General features: G+C 38.7%; 4 protein-coding genes across 8 annotated transcripts in view; 2 read left to right on the top strand and 2 right to left on the bottom strand.

The window, feature by feature from the left end:
- scaper (S-phase cyclin A-associated protein in the ER) overlaps positions 1 to 3,384 on the bottom strand; it is a 58,351-nt gene extending 54,967 nt beyond the window's left edge. For 2 of the 3 annotated variants that reach the window (XM_067589760.1, XM_067589762.1), the window contains exon 1: positions 3,067 to 3,384. In XM_067589760.1, coding sequence (XP_067445861.1) covers positions 3,067 to 3,234 — 168 coding nt within the window. In that variant the 5' untranslated portion in view covers positions 3,235 to 3,384. Of the gene's footprint in view, positions 1 to 1,895; positions 2,277 to 3,066 lie in introns of those variants that run through there. The other variant, XM_067589761.1, reaches the window with a different exon arrangement.
- Positions 3,385 to 5,276: 1,892 nt separating this feature from the next.
- rcn2 (reticulocalbin 2) lies at positions 5,277 to 9,787 on the top strand. Of its 2 annotated transcripts, none has more exons than XM_067589764.1 (8): positions 5,277 to 5,415; positions 5,914 to 6,060; positions 6,733 to 6,835; positions 6,914 to 7,110; positions 7,209 to 7,322; positions 7,447 to 7,540; positions 7,663 to 7,802; positions 7,985 to 9,787. In XM_067589764.1, exons 2-8 carry the CDS (start codon positions 5,914 to 5,916, stop codon positions 8,126 to 8,128), a joined length of 939 nt encoding a protein of 312 aa, XP_067445865.1. In that variant the 5' UTR covers positions 5,277 to 5,415; the 3' UTR covers positions 8,129 to 9,787. The 2 variants fall into 2 exon arrangements, with proteins under 2 accessions (XP_067445865.1, XP_067445866.1); XM_067589765.1 differs by having other exon boundaries at positions 5,914 to 6,088.
- On the top strand, positions 8,776 to 18,499 carry pstpip1a (proline-serine-threonine phosphatase interacting protein 1a). The gene is made up of 15 exons (XM_067589763.1): positions 8,776 to 8,917; positions 10,604 to 10,704; positions 10,799 to 10,873; positions 11,021 to 11,055; positions 11,169 to 11,275; positions 11,400 to 11,462; positions 11,902 to 12,006; positions 13,105 to 13,150; positions 13,411 to 13,490; positions 14,144 to 14,242; positions 14,347 to 14,443; positions 14,672 to 14,759; positions 14,885 to 14,961; positions 16,219 to 16,316; positions 16,452 to 18,499. The coding sequence occupies exons 1-15, from the start codon at positions 8,888 to 8,890 to the stop codon at positions 16,581 to 16,583; spliced, it is 1,233 nt and encodes a 410-aa protein (XP_067445864.1). The 5' UTR covers positions 8,776 to 8,887; the 3' UTR covers positions 16,584 to 18,499.
- On the bottom strand, positions 17,991 to 22,818 carry tspan3a (tetraspanin 3a). Of its 2 annotated transcripts, XM_067589768.1 has the most exons (8): positions 22,640 to 22,818; positions 21,574 to 21,765; positions 21,078 to 21,152; positions 20,750 to 20,851; positions 20,456 to 20,608; positions 20,232 to 20,315; positions 18,701 to 18,830; positions 17,991 to 18,596 (listed from the first exon to the last, which is right to left on the bottom strand). In XM_067589768.1, exons 1-7 carry the CDS (start codon positions 22,703 to 22,705, stop codon positions 18,738 to 18,740), a joined length of 765 nt encoding a protein of 254 aa, XP_067445869.1. In that variant the 5' UTR covers positions 22,706 to 22,818; the 3' UTR covers positions 17,991 to 18,596; positions 18,701 to 18,737. The 2 variants fall into 2 exon arrangements, with proteins under 2 accessions (XP_067445869.1, XP_067445868.1); XM_067589767.1 differs by having other exon boundaries at positions 17,991 to 18,830.
- Between the last annotated feature and the right edge of the window lie 95 nt (positions 22,819 to 22,913).

Below are 22,913 nucleotides of genomic sequence, written 5' to 3'. Positions count from 1 at the left end.
AAAAAGCAGGATTGTCCACTGTCTGTAGTAAAAGGATATATCTATCTTATGCCTCATAGTAAATCAAACCTTTTCTGTGCAAAACAAGTTCAACAGAAAACTCAAAATTACCCAAAAGTACCTAATTGCTATTAAAAATTACCCCTTCCATTCCATGAAAAATAGACACAATTGGCGAGAATGCATCATACCACAAAACTCATCACAAAAACTGTTTAAATTATTTGTTCCATCCCTGGTGTGCGGTTGTGAGCTGCGATTGAAGTCGCAATATTTAGCGTTAAGTGTATGTAAGAGGTCTACTGGCACAGACTCTGACAAGAAAACAACTAGAGGCAGAAGCTGTAACCCGCTTTGTGCCCAGCATGCATCATGGTTGACCTACACATTGAATATGCATCAGTGAACTTGACTGTAACCTCGAGTGAAGCAGATACTGTGAACCAAAACAAATGCAGTGGGAAGTCATACATCACATCTTTTACCTATGGGACATTAAGAAGCCCTGTAATGAAGCACGCCATCAAAAATCTCTCTGTATCCCCATCTCCCACACAAACGCTCTGTCACATCACAGTTAGGTCGAAGGGCTTGCGTATTTATGGAAAGCACAAATCTGCTTAACATCCTGTGAGGAATAACAACACCTAAATTTTGCAGTGCACTGACAAAAAACTGACTAAATATTGTGACTTGTGGCAACATGGTTACAAAACACAGAAGCTGATAGAATACCTGGAGGCTTATCATACTGGATCTTCTACTCACTGTGTTCCCTCTCCTTGACGAAGAGCTTGTACCATCTCTGTGCTATTCATAAATTATTTAATCTACCGTTGACTAAAATCCAAACCAAACTTGGCTATTTTGGTCAGACAACTATAAGATGTGGTTTCAGACTTAAAAATACATGGTTACCTGAAACCAACAGAAAAATTGAGAGCCAGTTCTCCTCTTAATAGCAAATGAGTCATGGAACAAACCGTTCTCTCTTTTCCTGGCTGTCTCTCACTAGCACCACTATTCAGACAAGAAAGCTACAGCCAATTTATGTGTCTACCGCATTTGCAAGCAAAAACAAGAGGAATACATTTTGTGTTTTATCCGAGGCAATGCAGGGACAGCAATTAGGCCTGGGTTTGTGTACACATGTCACGTAATCATTTTTTCAGACTATTCGAGGCTAATAGAATAATATTAACATGGCTCACTGGGCGTCACATATGCAGAAACAGCATGCAGGCAGTGTATTGGTCTGATACTATTTAATGTCCCTAAGGGAGATACCCAGCTGACCTACTTTTGGTGAGCAAAATTTTTTTATATGTCGAGTGGACTGCGCCTTATTCTCCCAAGTAGGAAAGAACTACAAAGAGAAAAAAGAACATCAAACAACTCACACCCTGCGAAAATGAGCAAGAACTAGCGAGTTAGGTCAACATCAACGCACCATCTCTCATCACTATAAATATTTACTCTGTGTCTCCTGGGTTTGGAAGCCAGCAGATGACAGATGAGTGTTGTGAGAATACCTTACCTACTCACAACTGATGGCTAATTGTGTGTAGCAGCCTGAGGCAAAAAAAAAAGGCTTACAGCAACATTCCCTTGATCCACCTAATCAGCTGCAAACAACCTGTCTCCCCTGCTGAACTAGGAAAAAAACAACACATTGTGGAACGCAACTTTCGCTATGTTCTCTGGGCAGGCAAACCTTCCCCATGCACCAGAAAGAGAGATTACTTTCTAGGCTGTGCTGAGTAAGGGGCAAGTGCACGGTAAGGTTTTCCTTTTGGCAAGTTTGTGTTGCCACAGATGCGAGTGGCAACACAGTGGGTGAGATCTAGTTCATTAGGAGAGACACAGAGAAAAGCAAAAGATTAGAGGATACATACAGAATAGAAGTACAGTCTGTAAGCAGGTTCCTCGTCCTTATCCACCCCTGACATACTTTTGCAGCCCACTTCAGGAAACCTGTTCCCCCTCACCAGCAGTGCCAGTTGTACAAGGTGACATCGTCATCTGACAGCAGGACCAAAATAGACTCCTACTGTGTAGTCCACACTGTCATAGCAACTTCCCCAGCTGTGTCAACTCCTCTCCCAGTGGCGATTGAGAGACAAGTGCATAGTAGCCCGGCAGTCCTGCTTTTCACATTGACTATTCTGCCTGTAACTCTGTCTGTAATCTAGCCTGAGCCCTCAGCACTCTGCTGAGTTAGCAGCCACTTCTCGGGCCCAACTCGCTGCCTGCTGCTGTCTATCTATCTGCCTACCACACTGCTCTGCTCCCCACTGCATGCAGCTTCCTATATTTACAGCTTCTCTCCCTGCTCTGCATCAGAGCCCTCTCTCTCTCTCTCTCTCTCTGTTTCTCATCTCTCACTCTCCTTCTGCCACAACACTGTGCAGTCATGTGCACACTGCAGGCCTGCCGCTCTGCCCCCCTATCCTGGTGCTGGAAGTGATGAGAGTGTAGCTGCAGGCTAAGGGACAGTGTGTGCTAACTAACTAACGCATGCCCGGCCATGCATTAGCCACACAGCTGAGTGATGCTCTGGATCTGATTGGACTCAGCATTGGATGATTCATATGCTGCTGGAGGACAAAACACACACAAGCCCACATGGTTAGACTGCCTACAAATGGTACAAACTTCCAAGAAGTTGGGACAAATAGGAATTTACTTTAGAAACATTCCTCTTGTTGTCACATTCTTACTTTATTGATAAAATGACAACATATATATAAACCCCATAAGCCACAAGCATCTTCTAACAACTAAGGCCTTTTTATCATCATTTGGTAAAAATGCATGAGTGGATGAGTTTAACAAAAGATTCTGCAGGAACTTCAGGGACTGAGAAGGCCTGCTGAGCTGAAACATCACACCCACCGAAGGTAAGGTGACCAAAAATGCTGCTTTACTGTTGTAGCTATGAGCCAGAAACAGCCTTAATAATCCAGTCACTTAGCTAGCTGGGAGTGCATCGGCATTTCAATGTGTTTATCCCCATAATGTGTTGTATTTCAGATACAAGCAACGAGCTACTAAGTCGTCACGTACCTTTAAAGCGCTTATGGATGCATTCTTGCTTTTGCCTCCTCCATGCGAGGAGCCGGAGCTGTTGCTACCGGACCTCTCCCTCCCGTCCCCGCCTTGGCTGACTCTCGGGCCGAGACGGTGCTGCCCAGCGCCGCGCCGCCGTCCATCGTGACGGCTGTCTTTGGACATCGACTCCGCCGGTATGTTCAACGCTCAATTTCTCGGTGAGAAATGCAAGCGCACGGACGAAGTTGTCTTGTTGTCAGAGTTGATGGAAAAACATGTCAGTTAGGTGCATGACAGTGACGACAACCTAACACAACAAAAGCAGGAAGTCCGTTGAGGTTAGATTTTTTGATAGGCATTACGCTCATCCAATAAATTCACTGTAGCTAGGAAACGACATACGCGCCAGCCAATCATATACAGCCTAATTTGGGTCAAGGGGTGGGACAGATTTTTATAGGGCGGGACTTAAAGCTGTCTACCATAGCAACCATGAAGATCGGGCGGGACGTTTGGTTGATTTCTCAGTAAACGTCAAGTGACCGAGATACAGCAGAAACAAGAAAAGGAGAAATGAATCTGCCTTCAAAATTAAAGTATTTGAAACTACCGATTAGTTTCATTATTGATTAATCTGCCAAATATTTTTTTGATTAATTGATTAATCTCATTGTCTGTTAAATGTCAGAAAATAGTGAAAAAAAATGCATGTTGTAATTTAATTTCTCAGACCCCAAGGTGACGTCTTCAAATCTCTTGTTTTGTCTGAGTCCAAAAACCAAAGATATTCAGTTAACTATCCAATGCAATACGGAAAATTTTAGAAACCTCACATTTGAGAAGCTGCAGTCAGCTTTTTTTCTTTTGGCAAATAAATAAAACAATAATTCAATTAGAAAGATAGTTGCCAATTATTTTTTTATTTTTGGTAAATGATAGATAGGATCAGCCGGAGGGATGAACTCTCTCGAGTGCGGTTAGGGTTAGGCTTAATGTTAGGGTTAGGGTTAGGTTAAAGTTAAGGTTAGCGTACAAATCTCGCAAGAGTTTCACAATTCTTCACACACATGTTCTGTCAAGATGTTATTTTGACTTGTTCCATCTACCCACAAACTCACAAAAGTATTCAAATAGCTCGGTAAACTTTGTGAAACAGGCCTTGATCACCTTAAAGCCCATTTGGCTCCCTGAACATTTTGTTAAAGATAACTAATTGGTCAGCTGCACTCTACTGCCTCTTTCATCTGAAGAATGGTACTGAAACACATGAGGAATGGCACTGGAACACATGAAGCTAAAACATACACTGGAAAGACCAGGATGACAGTGACAGTTATCTCCAGCTTTGAATCCAGTAGCCTATAAATATTACTTTTGGGTGGTGGAATCATGACAGATAATATATTTTTAGGCTAGCACAAGAATAGAAGATGACCTTTATACCTTTTAAACTAATTTCTCAGTTGGTTCTATAGGTTTTTATAGAGCAACTCAGTGTTTATCTGAGCTGCTAAAACAAGAAAATTCTTGAACACCAAACCAGTAAACTACCCATAAATTATACTTTCTTGTATGGAAGCTTTACGATATGTTGTTGACTTGTCTTTATGTACATTAGGTGGACTAAACATTTTAGTTATTTAAAAAATGTGTCAGAGTAATGATTTAATTTTCACTGACGAGTAATAAAACAAGGCACTGTGGTCACACTCGTGGGTTCCTGCGCACATAGGCATTATGGGTAATGAGAGAGTGGACGAACTAGCCAAACAAGCTGTTAAAAAAGAAAACATAGACACCACAATTAAAATTTCAAAATCAGAAGGAATGGGTGTTGCATGAAAGAAAATCAATAAAGAGTAGCAGCAGCACTGAGATCAGGAGATAAGAGGAAGACAGCTACATGCAATTCAAAATAGATTGAGAGAAATAGGGGAGAAAATAGAAAAGATGTAGTAATGATCAGACTAAGACTACGATACAATAACCTGTACAGGACTTTCCACCTTATAGGGAAGCACCCAATTGGACTTTGTGAACTTTGCCTGGCACCAGAAACAGTAGAAGATGTACTTGTTAACTGCAGTAAATATACCTCAGAAAGAAAGGACATGATGTAATAACGCCTCATGCCTAAACCTAACCAAGTGGTTGTGTCATGTAGTGAAGTGGGTCTGTCGTGTAGATACTGCGAGTCCGCAAATAGATATACTTGCAGAAAAGAAGAAGAAAAAGAAGAAGAAGAAAAAGAAGACAAATGAAAAAGAAGAAGAAGAATGATATGTTGAAATTTCAGACCGGAAGTACTTTGATCTCCCGTGGCGATTGACAGTAGTGCAAACCCAGCTGCGGAGAACTTTCACGGTAACAACAATATCCTCTAGTTACATTATTTGACAAACTTGTTGCAGTTATTTGACTGTTGACGTTTTAGCGTTACATTTAATTGTATTTCTTTACTTTGGCTAACGTTTTGGTTTAATCCTCGATTCTGTCTGAATGTCCCTATGTCTCATTCTGTCTCTCACAAACACAAACGTTATAACTTAGTTGCACAGAAATGGATTAAAACTTGACAAGAACCAATACGCTATTGCTATTTGGCATTTTCTCTTTCCTCTCTATTCATATGAGAAGATTCCTGACTCTTTTAGTAGGTTTTATCACTCTCAGTACGAGGCTCACGCACATATGATGTTTGAACTGTAGTGTGTTTGAACTTCCACCAGCTGACCACAAGGTCGCACACTTGCGTTTTGGCAGCTTAAGCAAACTGTAGTTAATTAATAGCCCTTCGTAGTGTTTTCAGTTCCTTTACCCATTATTTTCTACCTTTCATCAGTTTATTGTATCACTCCACAGATGGCACCATCTGCATTGATGACCTCGGCGCTGCTGCTCCTTCAGTTTGGCTTGGGAGAAAACTCTCACAAACATCTTCATGAAGATCATTATATTGGCCAACAGCACAACTCTGAACATGACATGCATGTCCTGCTGGGAGATCAGGTTGCTAATTAAAGGCCTGAAAACAATAGTCAGTTGCCCATATGAACAGTGAAAGAGGTTTTCCTCGTTGTAATCATTCCTCCTGTTCATACTGGCTATTAAAAGATCTCCATAAAATGTGCTTTCAATGTAAGTGATGGGGACCAAAATCCACAGTGTGTCCGCACAGTCATTTTGTTCAAGAATGCTTTTAAAAGTCTATCTGAAGCTTATATGAACCCTCAGCAGTCTGAGTTAGTCATATCAACTGGATATCTGCCACATTTAGTCTTTTAAATTCCCTCTTTGTGTTTCCTGGGACAGTGTTTTCCTGTTGAGCTGCAATAGAAGTATAGTAACAAAAATAGGAACTTTGGCACTAAAAATACTGTAACATTGAAAGATATCTACTTGGTATGACTCATTTGTACAACTGAAGCTTCATATGAGCTTCAGATAAGATTTTAAATTAATTTTTGCACAGAAGGAGGCTTGTGGATTTTGTCCCCTATTACAATGCATTACATTATAAGTGCATTATGAAGAGATTGGTCGGTATGAACAGGAGGAATGATTATGGCAAAAAAAAACAAAAAAAAACCCCAACCTATTTCCATTCTCCAACTTTCTGCCCAATTCCTACTCTTTATTCATCACTTTCTGACTCTTTGCTCTTATTTTCTGCACTTGTAGGACACTGAAGAGTTAAAGAAACTTAGTCCAGCAGAACAGAGGAAAAAGATGATGGAAATTGTAAAGAAGATCGATACAAATGCTGACAATCTGCTAAGTGCAGGTAACTTTATGTTTCCCTTAAGATTTGGAAATAAATGATTAAAGGTCAGACTTAGTCTGAGCTCTGTTTTATCCACAGAGGAGATCACGCTATGGATTCAACAGGTCTATAGAAGATATGCTCTGGATGATGCAGAGGAGCGGTTCCCTGAGTTCGACACTGACAAAGACGGTGTTGTAACTTGGGAGGAATACAACATGGTCACTCATGACCAGCTCATTAGTTTCGATGAAAGTACCAATCTGGATGACCCGGAGCAAGAGTCTCTCAGACATGTAGGCATACTCTCACTGTCCTTCTGAAAGTTCACATTATGACACAGCCTAATTTATCTGCAGCACCTTAACATACTGTACGCTCATATGCCCATTAGCTCCACCTGAAGGAGAGGAGGCGCTTTGATGTTGCTGATATGGACGGCACGCCCGGCCTCAATGTAACAGAGTTTCTTGCCTTCACCCATCCATCTGAAGTGGATCACATGGCTGTAAGATGAGTTCAGCTCATACTTCTGCAAAACCTGATATGATAATGCACTTTTCCTTCCATTATAAGAGTCCCCCTCCCATTTCATATTAAAATGTAATCACTTACCCCTTTTTTCCTAAAAGGATTTTGCCATTGAAGATGTGTTGAGTGAATATGACACAGATAAAGATGGATTCATCAGTCTGAGTGAATTTATCGGAGATGTTCGTGGAGATGGTAAGATCATGTAAGATGTTATTTTAAAGCACAGAATGATCCGTTTGTTCTAGTTTCCTCCGGCATGCCCATTTTGTTTCCTCTATGCAGTTTTAACACTTTTTATCTTTTACTTTTTGAAGAGGACACCCCTTCACAGTGGGAGATTGAAGAAACAGTGCGCTTTAAAGACCTCTATGATCAAGATAAGGATGGCAAGTTGAATCGAGAGGAGCAGCTCCGTTGGGTTGCGCCTAACAGCTATGGTTCGGCAAGAGAAGAGGTACGACTAACTGTTCCAACGTGTGCCCCCAGTTTTGTTGACATAATAGTACAAATTGATGCAAAATTCTTGGTTTTAATACATGGCAAATTGTGTATTTGGATACTCCTTTAGCTGTTGCCTGGTAGGATTATATATAATTTCTGCCCATGATGCTCATATTGCTCTCATGTCATCAACAGGCTCTTCACCTCATCAAGGAAATGGACCACGATGGCGACGGACACATCTCAGAGGCTGAAGTTTTGAAAAATCAAGACACATTCATGAACAGTGAAGTGACAGACTACGGCAGACAGCTGCATATATCACACGATGAATTATAACTATATGCTCCAGTGTACTATAGAGTTTTCTCATTTGTTTCCATGATGTAATGAAGTGGTTTTCCTCTGTTGCACTTAAACATTAGTCACAGGATGTACAACGCACCCTGAAGATAATTGACTTTATCTGCCAACATTAATGTTGCAATAGAAAATGACACGGTAAAAAATAACAGGAACACATATTTTGCAACATAATATATCACCAACACGATCCACATTCTCCGAAATGATCGTAGGGTTGTTTCAGCACAAAATCAAGTCAAAATCTGACACCATTAGCTTCACAAAATAGTGTGTGTGGCAGGGCAGCATTATATTATATATTTTGAAGTATTCCTGTTATTTTGTTTTGTCCATATACTCTTGAAAAGCAGGGAGGTTAATGAGCTAATAACCACTTTTTATAGACATTTTAACATAAAAAACATGCTCCAACCAACAGTCATGTCATTGTAAATTTGTTTTGACTACATTTATTAGCTTTATCTCAGTGTTACTTGTCCCTACACATTGTGTCATGAGTGAACTGACATGAGTGTCAGTTCAGGTTGTGATAACTGCTGACATGTTGCAGCTCTTCCTCATTTAAATCAAATGAGTAAGTAAGTGAGCGTTGCTGTTTGAAGGCTGGCTTCCTGAATGTGTCATGATCCGTTTCACTTGCATCAAGCAACAGCCTTGCACACTGCTGGCTGTCATAAAGTGACTTAAAGTTGAGTGGATTCTAACAGGGACTATTTCTTAAGCGCTGCCAAGATGACATTACAATTTAAAGATGCCTTTTGGGTGAGTTAGTGTCATGCTTAATTCCTAAACTTAATTTTTGTACAATGTATATGTTTAGAGCTGAAGCTGACTATTGAGCTGTGCATTCAGTGTTTTTAGTATACTCACTGTAGTTTCGAAGTAAGATGCGATGTGTACCTTTACCCCTCTACTCTGTTTATGTCTTTCATTTTGTCTGGAAATACTTACATACACTAGTGATGTATGTAGTTGTCTGTTATATCTGACTGCAGTGAGCTAAATACCTTGTAGGTCTTAATGATGTAGGTCTTCTTTCCTGTCATTTATTTTGCTTTTTAAAGAGTGCGGTCTAGACCTGCTCTATGTGAAAAGTGCCCTGAGATGACTTTTGTTGTGATTTGGTACTATATAAATAAAATTGAATTGAATTTTTCTCACTTTAAAACTAATTGAATATGTATTGTATTGTTCCTTTGATTAAAACATTAACTTTTTTTTTTTTATGTATGCAGTCTCAATGAGTAAAAGCATTTTTTGCTTGTATGTCTAGGTTGTGAACATGTTTTCCAAATTCTGTCTAAAACTTTCTAAAACTAGGCCATTAACACAAACTGTACAGCTCTATCTCAGTGCAAATAACGCTGTGACACAGTGACGTTATTGTAGTAACTGCCCATCATTGTTGAGGGTGCTTCTGTTAATAGGACTTATTTCAGTTCCCTTGAGTGCCTTTGATCTTCTAGCTCTGTCTTTTCAGAAGTGTCATCTGTGTGCAACTGTCCAACATCATTTGACCAAAACTTAATGTCTAACCAGTTACCAACAGAATGCAAATGTTATACCATAACTATAGGCAAAACATCAGGAACTGGTTAGTCAGAAACAACAATAAATGGTACTCTAAGTTCACATTGTGAAGTAGTGTGCTTCCTTTTTCCTCTGTATTATCATCCTGTTATCAGCATTCATATGTAAAATGTAAGTCAGTAACAATATGAATGAATATCAGAGATTTTACCGCTACATAGGCTAAATTTCATCTGAGTACGAATACTCTGACATGAGTAGGATCTTTAGGTACTTTTCCCACTCACTTGCTTTCCATTCAGACTTCAGACAACATTTTCCATGAGATGCCCCTACAAACCCACTGTGTGGTTGGAAAAACAGTCTTACAAAAGACACTTTCATCAAAGTAAAACTTACTGTTGAGTATTTATTCAAATGATCAGCCATTCAATTCAATTCAATTCAATTTTATTTAAAGTGCAGAATCACCATGCAGCATGGTCCCTATAGGTCATTTGGCTTTTTTAAATATGGACCAACACATATTTTCATTATTGATTAGTCTGACGATTACTTTTTTGATGAATTGATTAGTTGTTGGGTCTGTAAAATGTAAGAAAACGTTGATCAGTGTTTCTTAAAGTCCAAGATGCAACCTAAAATGTTTTGTGTTTTCCTGACTAACAGTACACAACCCAAAGATCTTCAATTTACTCTCATAGAGGACTAAAGAAACCAGAAAATATTCCCATTTCAGTTAACTTTGACAAAAAAACCCATTAATAAATTATCAAAAAAGGTGGTGATTAATTTAATCGACCAATTTTTGCAGCTCTATTTCATGCCCACATGTTGTGTTTGGTTTTGTTAAGGATGGAGCTTTTCTGTGTACTTTTTCCTTTATATTGATGTAAGTTTGGTATTTTATGGTTCCAGGGAGCGGACTTCATCAGTAATATTGGGTATGAGACTATCATTCAGAGACTAAATGATGGTCGACGGACATGCAAAGACATGGAGGAGCTCTTGAAAATGAGGTGGGCTGGCTGATTTGTTTTTAGATTGTACAAGAAAAAACAAAGTGACCGCGTTATCATGTGGTTTGGCTGTATTGTTATTTTGTCCGTGCAGGGCATCAGCAGAGGAGAAATATGGCAAGGAGCTGATCTCAATTGCACGCAAGGCTGGGGGTTTATATGAGATCTGGTAGGTGTGGGTGCATTTGAGCATTAATATTTTCATTTATACTTACGAGCCTGTTTGAACACTACATTTGTTCTGCGGTCAATGAAATGCACAAAAAATGAAATGCATGAAATTGCCCTATAATGTTCTTTGTTTTTGTTTTTACAGCACTTTGAGAACATCCTTTGATGAAATGAAAACACGTAAGCACAGGATATATTTCTGAGAATTATTGTGTCTGTGCATTCTCAGTCGTTTTTTTTTAAGCATCTATACATGTGCCAAGTTACTAACTAGCATGTAATGCGTTCATCAGAAATTGAAAACATAGGAAACTTGCACATTCAGCTGTCTGGCCTTCTAAAGGACGAGGTTAAGAGAATGGAGCAGTTCAGAGAGCGACAGAAAGAACAGAGAAAAAAGGTACTCTCAAGAAACTTGTTTTTCCCTCATTTGCATGAAGAGGAAATCTAAAAAAGAGTTGCCCATGCTGCTGTGGTTTTCTGATAATTTTTTTCTTGTTCTCTCAATATTTTCTTGTTCTCAGTTTGAGGTCATCATGGAGAAGGTCCAGAAGACAAAAGTCTCACTCTATAAGAAAACAGTAGAAGTAAGGTCACTTTATATTATCATGATATGTGTCAACAGTAGTCACAGAGACAAACAGTTCAGTTTCAGTTGTGTATTTATTTTAGTCTACATGTCAATGTGGCAGTGGTAAACAGTGTGAACCGTCTCAGAGGCAGTTTCAGCACATCCTGCTCAAGTCTACTGTACTATATGCAAGAAAAGTGCATGAGGTGCATCATTCTGAAGATATGTCATAGACAGAAAATAAAAACATGTTAGAGACTGGTGTAACGGACACGTTCAGAGGCCTGAGGTCATGCTTTTTCTCCTTAAAAGGAAGTCCACCCCCCCCCCACCCCCCACGACCCCGTCCAACCCACCCCCATCCTCTTTCCTGTAAAAGGTTCATAGAGCGAAATGCCGTTGAAAAAACATAGTTGTTATGGTGTCATGTGGTTTCTGTTCTGTTTCCCTTCTAGTCTAAAAGATCCTATGAGCAGCGTTGCAGGGAGGCAGATGAGGCAGAGCAAACTGCTGAAAAGATGGGTAACGCTACCACAGCCACTCCCAAACAGATTGAGAAGGTAAATTGATGATGAAGCCTGATTCATGCCGTGATTTCAGTAATGAAAAACTTGACTTGACCTGTTAACAGTCTTCCAGTTTTTTTTATTGTCGATCTAATTTATTTTAAATACATTTCTTTCTGTGCTCAGCCAACAAGTTAGTTGTTTTTTTCTTTTAAAAATAGGACCAACTGTGAAAATATTTTAATCTGTTTTGAATAATTTTGGCCTAATATGTTTTACCACAAAAAAGTTCCATTAACTACATATGAGTTCTTACAAAGTAAATTTACTTTTACTATCTGGTGGACACAAAGATGTCTCCTACTACTACAAAATCCTGCTGGTACACGTCTGTGCAGTCACATATCCGGTGAGCACAGAGACACTGACACTTTCAAGTGAAGTAACACTAAGCAAAAGTCATTTTTGATTGGATGGGAATATTTTCAATGTCACACCTCAATTTCAATCTCTTTTCCTGTTTACTTCTTTGTATATTTCACACAAAAGCAAGGGCTCTCATTTAACCTTTTGAGTCAAAATAATTTTCTCAACACAACAAAAGAGCACTGAGGAACTATAGCAACCATATTATGGACATTGCATAACAATCTATACTGCTATTATCAGTCAACCATTTCTCTGCCACTTCCCCTCTCTCTCTCTGTGTCATAACTGTCATCAGCAGTGCCTGAGTCAAATGAGCACTTCATTAAGTATGCATGATATCAACAAATGCTAACATTCAAATTTAAATGTATTTAGCATAACTTCACCTGTAAAAACACTGTATATCTAATAGGGATCGCTTTTGTTGGCAACCACAGGGACAGTTTCTCAAACAGCACTGACAGTTATTCCACAGTTACTCCACAACACTGAGATTGGGAAATGCAATTCTCTTTGCCCTTAGCTTTATTATGAGATGTAGTCATTTATAAGGCATAAGACATTAATGTTTCACATTTTGTGTACTTATTTATGTACTTTCCGAAGATAATACAATGTTAATACTCTTTTCACACAACCAATTGCATTTTGTTTTACTGGTTAAACTGCAGGTTTACAGATATAGAGGCAATGTTTCATTTTGAAACCTCTTTTCTTTTATAGATGAACAACAAATCTAGACAGTGCAGAGAAGCTGCAGAAGAGGCAGGTAAGGACAGATCATAAGTCACTTCAGCTATTGTGCATTGGCAGTGAGTGTTGCCCAGAAACTTTTTTTTTTTTTTGAGGATTGTGGCCACATTTACTTCCCTTTTACTGGGGATTCCAAAAATAGGATTACATGGAGTATATGAATATATATGCTATTTTATGAATGTGATATATGTAAATGGTACAATGAATTTCAAATCTGTGTTATGGAAGATTTGGGTTTACTTTACAATTAACTCTTCTTTCATATGTTTTTAGAGAAACAGTACATATCAAACATTGAACAGCTGGATAAGATCCGTCAAGAATGGGAATCAACACACATCAGCACATGTGAGGTAAAGGATACCAGCTGTATTTTTCCTCTCACTGGATTTATCATGCAAAGAATGCATGCCATGACTTGATGCATTCTGAATTGCACAGACTTAGACCAAGAGTGGCAATACCCGAGGCCTGTTTTGTCAATGAGGATGTGTAATACTTCCTATAAGCAGAATAAAAAGTGAGTCACTAATCTGCAAAAACGTTTCCGGGCAACAAAGTCTTCCTACATGTGATAACATCAACAAAACGGAGGCAACCATTGAACAACTTTATTCATCCTTGTAAGGTCAATTGTAAGTGGCAGCTTGCACACACAATAAACCAGGAAACAAAACAAAGCAAAACAGGAAAGACAAGACACAGTTGAAAGCTGCATGTGGAGTTCCAGTGAGCCATACATTAATAAATATCTAAAAAGCTAGGAAGCTTAAAAAGCAGTCAAATGACAGCTATTGATGTTTTTTTTTTTGTTGGTTTTTTTGGATTGCAAAGAAGCTGAAGGCCATTTTGAGCACTTATTTGTGCAAGTTTTTTGATGCAAGTTGTACGTTGCATCACTGCATTTCATAAGTCTACAAATAATACGGTTAAGTGTTGTAAAAGTACTGCACTTCAATGTTTTCTTGATTATTTACAATTTCTCCCATACTCTATTGTTTTGCAGATGTTTCAGCAGCAGGAAGAAGACCGTCTTAGTGTGCTAAGGAATGCTTTGTGGGTGCATTGTAACCATTTATCAATGCAGTGTGTGAGGGATGATGAGGTGAGATCAGCTGTTGTCATAAAACTATATGGGACAAAACTTCAGGAAGCCCTTCAAATGTTGTGTCTGTTTGAAATTCATTCTGGACAAAACTGCTCTTTCAGTGCTATGACGACGTGAGGAAAACACTGGAAAAATGTGACATCATCACAGACAACAACTGCTTTGTGGAGATGAAACGCACTGGCTCAACCCCCTCAGGTAGGTCCCCGCCCTGCAGCCTTCCTCATTTGGATTTGAATATGTTCCAAAGTGAAAATTTTAATATTATCTCTCAGCTGCTACTAAAACATAATAACAAAGGTGCCAAAAACTCAACAGAGTTTTTGGCACCTTTGGAAATACGTGAGGCATTGTGTGTAGCGGGGCCTTACAACTGAAGCGTTTGTTTTATTTTTTATTTACTGAATTTCAATTGTCCCTCCACAGGTCCCATTGAATACCAAAATTACTATGAGAGGGATGCAAGAGCTGATAGAAATGGAAGTGCTGGATTCGTTGGAGGAGTCATGAAAAGGTCAGAATTACCAGTGGAAAGCACCAAATAAATGATGATGAAAATGATGAAAGATGATGTATTATGAGATGTTTTTCACCCTCTCAGAACAATTGTTTCTTATTGACTTCTGTCCCCATTCGTAGGTTTTCGAATCTCCTGCAGGGGAACTGTTCGAGTGGCTCAAAAACAAGCATCAATGAAGCAGTTGCACAACCTACTGGTACGGTATAAAAAAAACATTGACGTAACACTGCAATTATAACAGGATCATAAAAATGATTGCAAAAGCCCCTTTATCCCTACAACACAAGGCGTGGAGCTATCAAGTTACATAGTGTCGTAATTATTCTTTACACCAAGGGTAGTTGACTATAGGGGGGTATTTTTGCAGTCTCTAGGGGGCATGTGGAAGGACTGTGGATTAGTTGAGCTAATTGATTTTTATGTTAATTGATGATTTGGTAAATGTGGTGGAAAAAAAGTTATATAGTATATATCCACATTTTGTGTTTGGGAGAAATATTAAACAGAAATATTTACACAAATCAGATTATAAATTGATGTGAAGCTGATTTGAAGTACATTTACGTATCTTTAACGACTCCCAATCCGTTACTTCTTCTCACAAGACTTCTTTGCTTGTTTATTTCAAATGTGCTTGTTTTTGACTTTATTTACCTTCATATTCTATTTTTTCTCTCCTCTTAATTATTACAAGTTTTCTCTCTCTCTCTCTCTCTCTCTCTCTCTCTCTCTCTCTCTTTCTTTTCCCCCTACTTTCCCCCTTTCAATTTATAGGTAGACTTTGACAGTTTTATTTAGACTAGCAGTTGTTAATTTCTTGTTAATCTTCTGCACATGATACATGTAACAGAGATGTAGAGGTTTGGGGTTTTGCGTGTGTCTTCTTGATTGTTTGATTAATTCTTTTTTATCAGTATTATTATTATTTATTTGTCTGTTAATTTTCATGTTTGTTTTTTTTGCATCAGAGTACCCCCTTAAAAACAAGATGGTGCATCTCAATGGGCTTATCCTCAAATTAAATTTCAAATAAATATTTATTTCCACAATAGCCAACAAACTACCAGCTACAATAGACACATCTCCCACCAACCTGAATCAGTTATAATACCTTAACACCAAGTGTTTGTGATTGAGAGTGCGAGAAAACTAGTTGGCAAGTGAGTAGATAAGTCAAAATGAATGGCTAGAATTAATGTGTAAATGGTTGAAATCTGCCTTTCCAAGTGGTACGAATGCAAACTTGACCAAAATTACTGAAAAAAAAGAGACCAAGCCTAGAAATAAATTATTGCAGGAACACGTCTTCCAAGGAAATATATTGTCACAGTATCACTTCTGTATTATCAACTGTGTTAAATCCATGAAGGGAAAAAAAGATGGAGGACTGCTGCCTTACATGCACACACACAGTAACTTAACCTACGCTGATTATATCTATGAAACTCCTCAGGTGAACCATCAGAAGGAGTTTATGCTTCCATTCCTGGATTTCATGGGTCCCAACTGAGCACGGAGGAGTACAAGGCTGTGTATGACTATGTGGCCCAGGTCAGGTTCTTGTCTGATGTCTCAGCCCCCCACACAAGACTTTTCATTAAACACACTCAAATGCTTCATATGTTCAAATAAATCATGTTTAATTCAAGAGAAGTCTGTTGATGGATTGTTTCTGTCCTTGCTTAGGGGGAAGACGAGCTCTCTGTATCTGCTGGGGATGTTGTGACTGTCACCGATCAAGGTGAGGACGGCTGGTGGATGGTGCAGAGGAACGGCCTTACTGGATTGGTTCCAGGCTCGTATCTTGCCAAAGAATGATTTTACCTTGCCATACACAGGACTGTATGAATACTAAGTTTCCTCATGTAATATTGTTTTGTAAATATTCTGTCATTTCAAGTTGCCTCATATAGTTAAATCTTATGTGCTGCTTATAATTCTGTTACATGCATAATTAAAGCCCCTGTGTGAAGGATTTGAAAGGATTTGCCCATGAGATCCTGAGAATGAAGGACTGAAAGCAACACAAAGCCTTCACCACATTCACAGGGATTGTTTTTCAACAAACAAAAATTCATGCACTCAAACTAATTTCAAAGATGCTATTATAAAAATCTTCACATAGGGGCTTTAACATACAGTGGCATGTGACATCATTTATTGTGCTGGCTAAAATGGCAAACATATTCATATTACTTTGCCCTTACTGCTGGTGTGGTGAGTGCTCCTCATTCCAGTGACAGCTGGGGGATTTACTCATCTGTCACAGAAGGTCACTGCACTAAACGTATTCATATACTCTGGTATTCTTCTTTATTTGACGTCCTAAATGTTGGGCAGAATGTTTGATTTCTATTATTGGCCTGTATATATGATTTCTGAGTAATTCTTGTTTGTATTCTGATACAGAATATTTGTTTGCGCATGAGCATACATTGTATTTATTCAATATGAAAGACAAATACTCAGGTTTTTATTTGTATTTTTAAGTACATTTTTTAGTACATTGTTACTATCCCCCTCAGCAGCTTTGCCAGAGGTGAGTGTCATTTGACCTTGAAAGAAAGCTAATTAATAAAACTATTTGGCATATGATGAAACCACATAACATTTATTTTATCTACCTTATGACTCATTTATTGTAGTAAAGGTTATTCTTAGAATAAGACCAGACTAAAACAATCCAACTACTCTTGGGTCATATGACTGAGTGGTCTGAGCTCTTTGGTCCAAAGGTATCTAGTTACTCTGCAGCGGGTGATGCATTGCTAACTCTGTGTCTATCAAGTTACTGAGGCTGGAAAAAGAGTAGCCAAAGCTGAGTCCTGTTACCAACATTTTAAGTGTGTATGAGAGTCCACAATGGTCACAAGATGTTATAGAAGCAGATATAACTAGATCTGGTGAGTCAAGTAAGTTAAAATAAACATGTGTCAGCTGATGGTAACCTACTTAAAAGTCTAGAAGATAAAGCGAAAGCTAGACAAAGCATAAAAGATTAGACACAAACCAAACCATTCCACCAAATGCGTGAACCCCTTACACCCCTCCCTCATGGGAAACACCCGAACTTTTGACCTTTCTTTACAAGGACCAAGTTGACTTGTTCTTCCACTGACAACAGCTCATGAATATGGGCTTTGTCTGGAGGTATTTTAAAAAATTCAGCAATCTCATTGAATATCTGTCAGGGAAATGAAAAACATAAATCAGATTACACACTCATTTGATTTCAAACTTTCCCCTCACATTTTATTTACATTCTTGAGTATTGCCGTTGCTACATATCAACAAATCAAATTCTAAAACTACACTCAGTGGACAAAAACAAACAAAACCCCTATAGGACAAGTCTATATTGAGATTACAAGGTCTGATTCTTAAAGGAAAGATCAGATGAGCAAAAGCCAGTTGAATAACATAGTTTTACACACAAAAACCTGCTGTGACATCAACTTGAACTATGGTGTCCACTATTTCTTTACAGAATACTGCAAGGTGTCAACCCAAACTGAGCAGTAGTAGTAGTAGTAGTAGTAGTAGTAGTAGTAGTAGTAGCAGTAGTAGTGATAGTGGAAGTACAGGGTAAAATTATACACAGATACAAGTCTTTCATTCAAGTACATGACAGATTTAAATATGAAATATTCAAAGCCATACACATAGTGCAAAATAATATGAGGAAATTACCCTGTCCACATTTAACTCCATACAGTACATGACTAACAAGGTTTGAGTTTGGTAAAAAATGTCACCCTCATGTCATCCTCTGAGCAACAGAATGCTTTCAACATCTCATTCTCATTGACCGTTTAACAGTTTGGCCAACAGCTTTTGGGAAAAAAAAACAACAAAAAAAACAAGGTTAAGTATATAACTTTGTGTGATCAGTGAGTTAAGGTTAGTGTGGTAATACATTATTTCCATGCTCTCACCAGTGACACGTAAAATCTGGAAGTGCACCTACACCATCTATGCATAGGTGCCTCCTGTAATGAGAAGCTCATAGGCAGGATCTCTGCTTCTGCGACACAGCACCACACACGCACACAGCATCCCCAGCATCTAGCAGGAAGAGAGAGACACATGTTCTATTTGTGGTTTTGGTTTTGGTTAAGCCTTTAAACCCTAACATTTGTGGTTGTGAAATGTGGGTGTGGAAACCAACATCATTAAAATGACAATCTTAGACGTGTAAAAAAGTGATGTATTTGTTGAGCTTTAATTCATTAATTCAACGTATGGCTACACTGAGGCTAATCCTGGAGACATTGTCAGCAGTTAACAGGTTACACCCTGTTACTCACTATAAATAATTACAGCAAACATTGCATATGAGCACATTTATAGTTACACATCCTTTAAATATACACTATATTAACCAAATGAATAAGAGGATGACTCAAATTAGCAACGCATGAATGCAAACAGCTGCTGATGGGTTTTTTCCAAGAAGCGTCCATGAGAGAAAGCCTTACAGCTGGATGTCATTTTTGTTATAGAATCTAAAGACTGAAATAGGTTAAAGGTGCAATATATGACATTCAGCCCCACTAGATGTCAGCAAACAACTATTTGCTCTGTAAAGATATAGTGGAGTAATGGTAATGTGTGCATGTTAGTGTATGTCAGTGCATGTGAGCCCCTCCCTGTCCTCCCCGCGTCCATCTTCAACATGGCGGCCGGGTCACAAACTTTTTCATATTACAGCTAAACAGTACACAAAAATATTTTTCTGAAAACATTTGAGGTGAGAAATAGGCAATGCAGTAACAAAATCTTGATCCATGTTTGATCAGCTCTGCCTAGTTTGACAGTTTGATCTGAGTTTCATGAGCCGATTTCTTTCCAACTTTATTGAGTAAACAACGTGCACATTTCTTTTGGTCTGAGACGCTGTTGCTCTACTGCGACATCTAGTGGAGCTGAATGTCGTATATCGCACCTTTAAACAGACAGTAGGGTGCAAAAGTTTGAGACCATTATAGGAAACTACATTGTATAGTCAAATAAACATCACATATATGAGAAGTGAAACCAAGCAAATGCTGACACAGGGTGTACTGCTGGTTTATTTTAGGAGGTAGTTAAATAGTGACATCCTATCTGTGTTTCTTTGTTACACGGCAGTGGTTTTTAAAAAAAAAACATGACCAAAGGTGGTCTGAAATTAAAGGGCTACATTTTTTTTTAAGTCTGAGAAATATTTTCTTTAGTCTGTGAAAACAAAAACAAAACATGAAACACAATTGGTACAATAATACATATATGATTCACTATTTTTTTTCATTATGCTGAACTTTCCTTGCTACACAGCTACATGAGTCAGCATAGAAATATGTTATGATGTAGTCACAACTCAAATTTCAAGGTCCAATTCAAAAGGCCTAGATTAATATCTCTTTTTTCTTTATTAAAAACTGCTGCTGTTCTATGAAATAAGGTATCTTGATGAAAGTTGCATACCTGGATGGCAGCAAACGTCAGTGCAGTCCAGATGACATACATCATGATCTCCTTCAACTTCTTCACAACCAGAGCTTCACAACCCTACACACACACACACACACACACACACGCATACACACAGTGAATATATTTTAACATATATGAAACTATGACAATCTACTTGTTTTAAAAAATGACCTGTCTGTGGTTTGAAAACTTGAGAAATTTAGAGGTCGTTTTACTTCTTGGTAGAGATCTTCAGGACGAGTGAGGGACCCTGTGCAGCTTCCAATGTTGGATTTGCAACAGCTGACAGGAACACTGTTGTTTTTTGATTCTTCAAACCAGTGTGTATTCTTCCAGTCTGAGTAATTGTGGATCCCGCAACATTGAAGCTGTACAAATGAAAACAATAAAAACTCAACATTACTGTCATCTGCTTGCTCAGTTATAACATTTGAGAGAGACATAAAAATGTTGCATCATATCACTTTATCTGGTTTACAAGGAAGACAGAGAAGAGTTTCTGTCCTCACCTGTCTCTGAACGTAGTCGATGGCGCGGCTAGGGGCGTTGCTGTTGGTGCCGTTGTACTCATCATATACTTTCTTGATTGAATTATTAACTTCATCTTCAACCTAGCAACGATTAAGAAAAGTGACTCAGCATTTGACAACATATCTAGAATGGTGCAAATCAGCATGATGGCAAACACAAGCAGATTAGATTAAGTAATCTACGGCTGATAGACTGTTCCCGCTCTTATGGGTGGATGTTATCAGGAATATCTACTGGGCTACAAGTTAAGTATCGAACAAGGCCAAGAAAAACAAACGTGTACCAACTTCTATTTGACCTTCTCACCTTTGCTCTGTAAATGTATCCAAGAACCACCACAGCCACTTCCGTCAAGAAAACCAGCAGGAGAATGACAACAAACTGTGGATTGAATTTCAAGATTTAGGAGGAACAGACCAAAGACACTTGGATAACTAACACACATACAAGTAAAAAGTGGATTTGTGTGCCACTGTGGTGTGTTCAAGTTCAATGCAGAATATTACAACTTACTGGTTTTATAAATAAGGGCTGTGAGAGAAAGGTTAGGCTTTTTGTGCAGTTTGTTTCATGGATGAATACATATGTGGTTAGTTATTTCATTAATCTCTTTTTCATACCTATTAATTCATACCTTATGCAGTTTTGTGCTTCTGCTATGACTAATCAGTCAAGTCATGTTTGAAATAACCTGTTCTAACACATCCTGAAGTCCAACTTTGTCTTCAAATCTTCAATATGATCAATATACTATCAATATATTCTTATTCATCACACTAAACTTGATAACTGGTTTACTGACCGTTGTCAGTCCACAGTAGCTCTCTCTCACTGTAGCGCAGCATCCAATGAGCCCGATAATAAAAAGGAGGGCTCCAACTGCGATGATGATGACTGCTGGGACGAGAGTGTACATGTCTTCAAAGAAGTGATCATAGTCATCATACGTAATGAAGACATAGGCTCCAACATAGCACAGGATACCAGCAGCAGCCTGCGGGTGACAAAACCATCAACAATTTATTCAAGCCTATCCACAAACGGAAAGCAAGTGGTACCAACATGTGAGAGACTCTAAGACCCCACAATACTCTGTGGTTGCTTTTATGATGGCTACTAGTCAGTATGTATATCTGTGTGTTCAAATAAGCATGTAATTGTGAAACATTAGTATAGATTTAGATACCACAAAATATACAAAATTACTTATAGCTTATTTTACTTTTTGAATGCAGGGCTTTCACTTATAAAAGGAGTACTTTACATCGTTATATTGGTACTTTCACACGGGTAAATAGTTTCTCTATCACTGCTTATCCTCATTAAAACACCTACACTGTTAATTAAAGTGACAGTGGATCTGCAGTTCAGCACAGTGACCTGAGGGCTTTCAACCAAAACAACTCACACAACTTCAAATGTTTTTGTGTTTTGTTTTTTTATGAAATGGCTAATTTGTCTTCTGACATTTTGTTTTAAGAAATTATCAGCATGCATGGCTCATTTTTGGACTGGTGAATAAGGATAAAGTTCCACACAGGGTTAAAAAAAATAAGTGATAGTTTTGACTCCAGTATGCAACACTGCACATTTTTTGAGAAGGTTGTTTTTTTTTTTTTTTTTACTGAAAATGTGATGAAAGGTGCTTCATTTAACGTGTTGTTGTGAACTGATAGTCTACTAATTCAACAAAATACATAATATCTCCTACATAATGTCTTCCCTGCTGCCCTCTCAAACTAATCCCTCCCTGGATAAACAAAGGTCGGCTGCAGCTGCTAACTTAGCCTAGCAGCTGACTGACACTCAGCTAGCTAGCCGGTGCGCTGTGACGCACGTTCAACTCAGGCAGAAACCTCCAAACTTACCCAAAATATCAGGTTCAGGAAGACCAGCACCGTCTTCGACGATGTGATGCCGCACTGCCCCATCATCGATACGTGGATTCAATGCTGTACGTATTGAGAAAACTGTACAAGTTTCTACTCAGACATGTCCCGGCCAGCTCCACCAGTCGCACTCCATAACCCAACTCTGCCTGCCTGTCAGTCACACTGTGCTAGCTGCACCAGCGGCGCAGCGCCACCACCGCCACTATAACAACAACAAACCCTGTAGAAACAACCCCCCCAAACACAGAGG

This window comes from Thunnus thynnus, chromosome 5 (genome assembly GCF_963924715.1).
Source record: "Thunnus thynnus chromosome 5, fThuThy2.1, whole genome shotgun sequence".
Taxonomy (NCBI): Eukaryota; Metazoa; Chordata; class Actinopteri; order Scombriformes; family Scombridae; genus Thunnus; species Thunnus thynnus.
This window is presented reverse-complemented; position numbering and strand designations above follow the sequence as displayed.

Bases quoted from the DNA above. Each gene is read 5' to 3' on its own strand.
- rcn2 (XM_067589764.1), top strand. From the start codon at position 5,914: ATGGCACCATCTGCATTGATGACCTCGGCGCTGCTGCTCCTTCAGTTT. The intron at 7,323-7,446 runs GTAAGATGAGTT...TTTTCCTAAAAG, and splicing joins CTGAAGTGGATCACATGGCT to GATTTTGCCATTGAAGATGT. The intron at 7,803-7,984 runs GTACGACTAACT...TGTCATCAACAG, and splicing joins ATGGTTCGGCAAGAGAAGAG to GCTCTTCACCTCATCAAGGA.
- pstpip1a (XM_067589763.1), top strand. From the start codon at position 8,888: ATGACATTACAATTTAAAGATGCCTTTTGG. The intron at 11,276-11,399 runs GTACTCTCAAGA...TCTTGTTCTCAG, and splicing joins AGAAAGAACAGAGAAAAAAG to TTTGAGGTCATCATGGAGAA. The intron at 14,444-14,671 runs GTAGGTCCCCGC...GTCCCTCCACAG, and splicing joins CACTGGCTCAACCCCCTCAG to GTCCCATTGAATACCAAAAT.
- tspan3a (XM_067589767.1), bottom strand. From the start codon at position 22,705: ATGATGGGGCAGTGCGGCATCACATCGTCGAAGACGGTGCTGGTCTTC. The intron at 21,153-21,573 runs GTCAGTAAACCA...TTCAATCCACAG, and splicing joins GCTACTGTGGACTGACAACG to TTTGTTGTCATTCTCCTGCT. The intron at 20,609-20,749 runs GTGAGGACAGAA...TCATTTGTACAG, and splicing joins TCGACTACGTTCAGAGACAG to CTTCAATGTTGCGGGATCCA.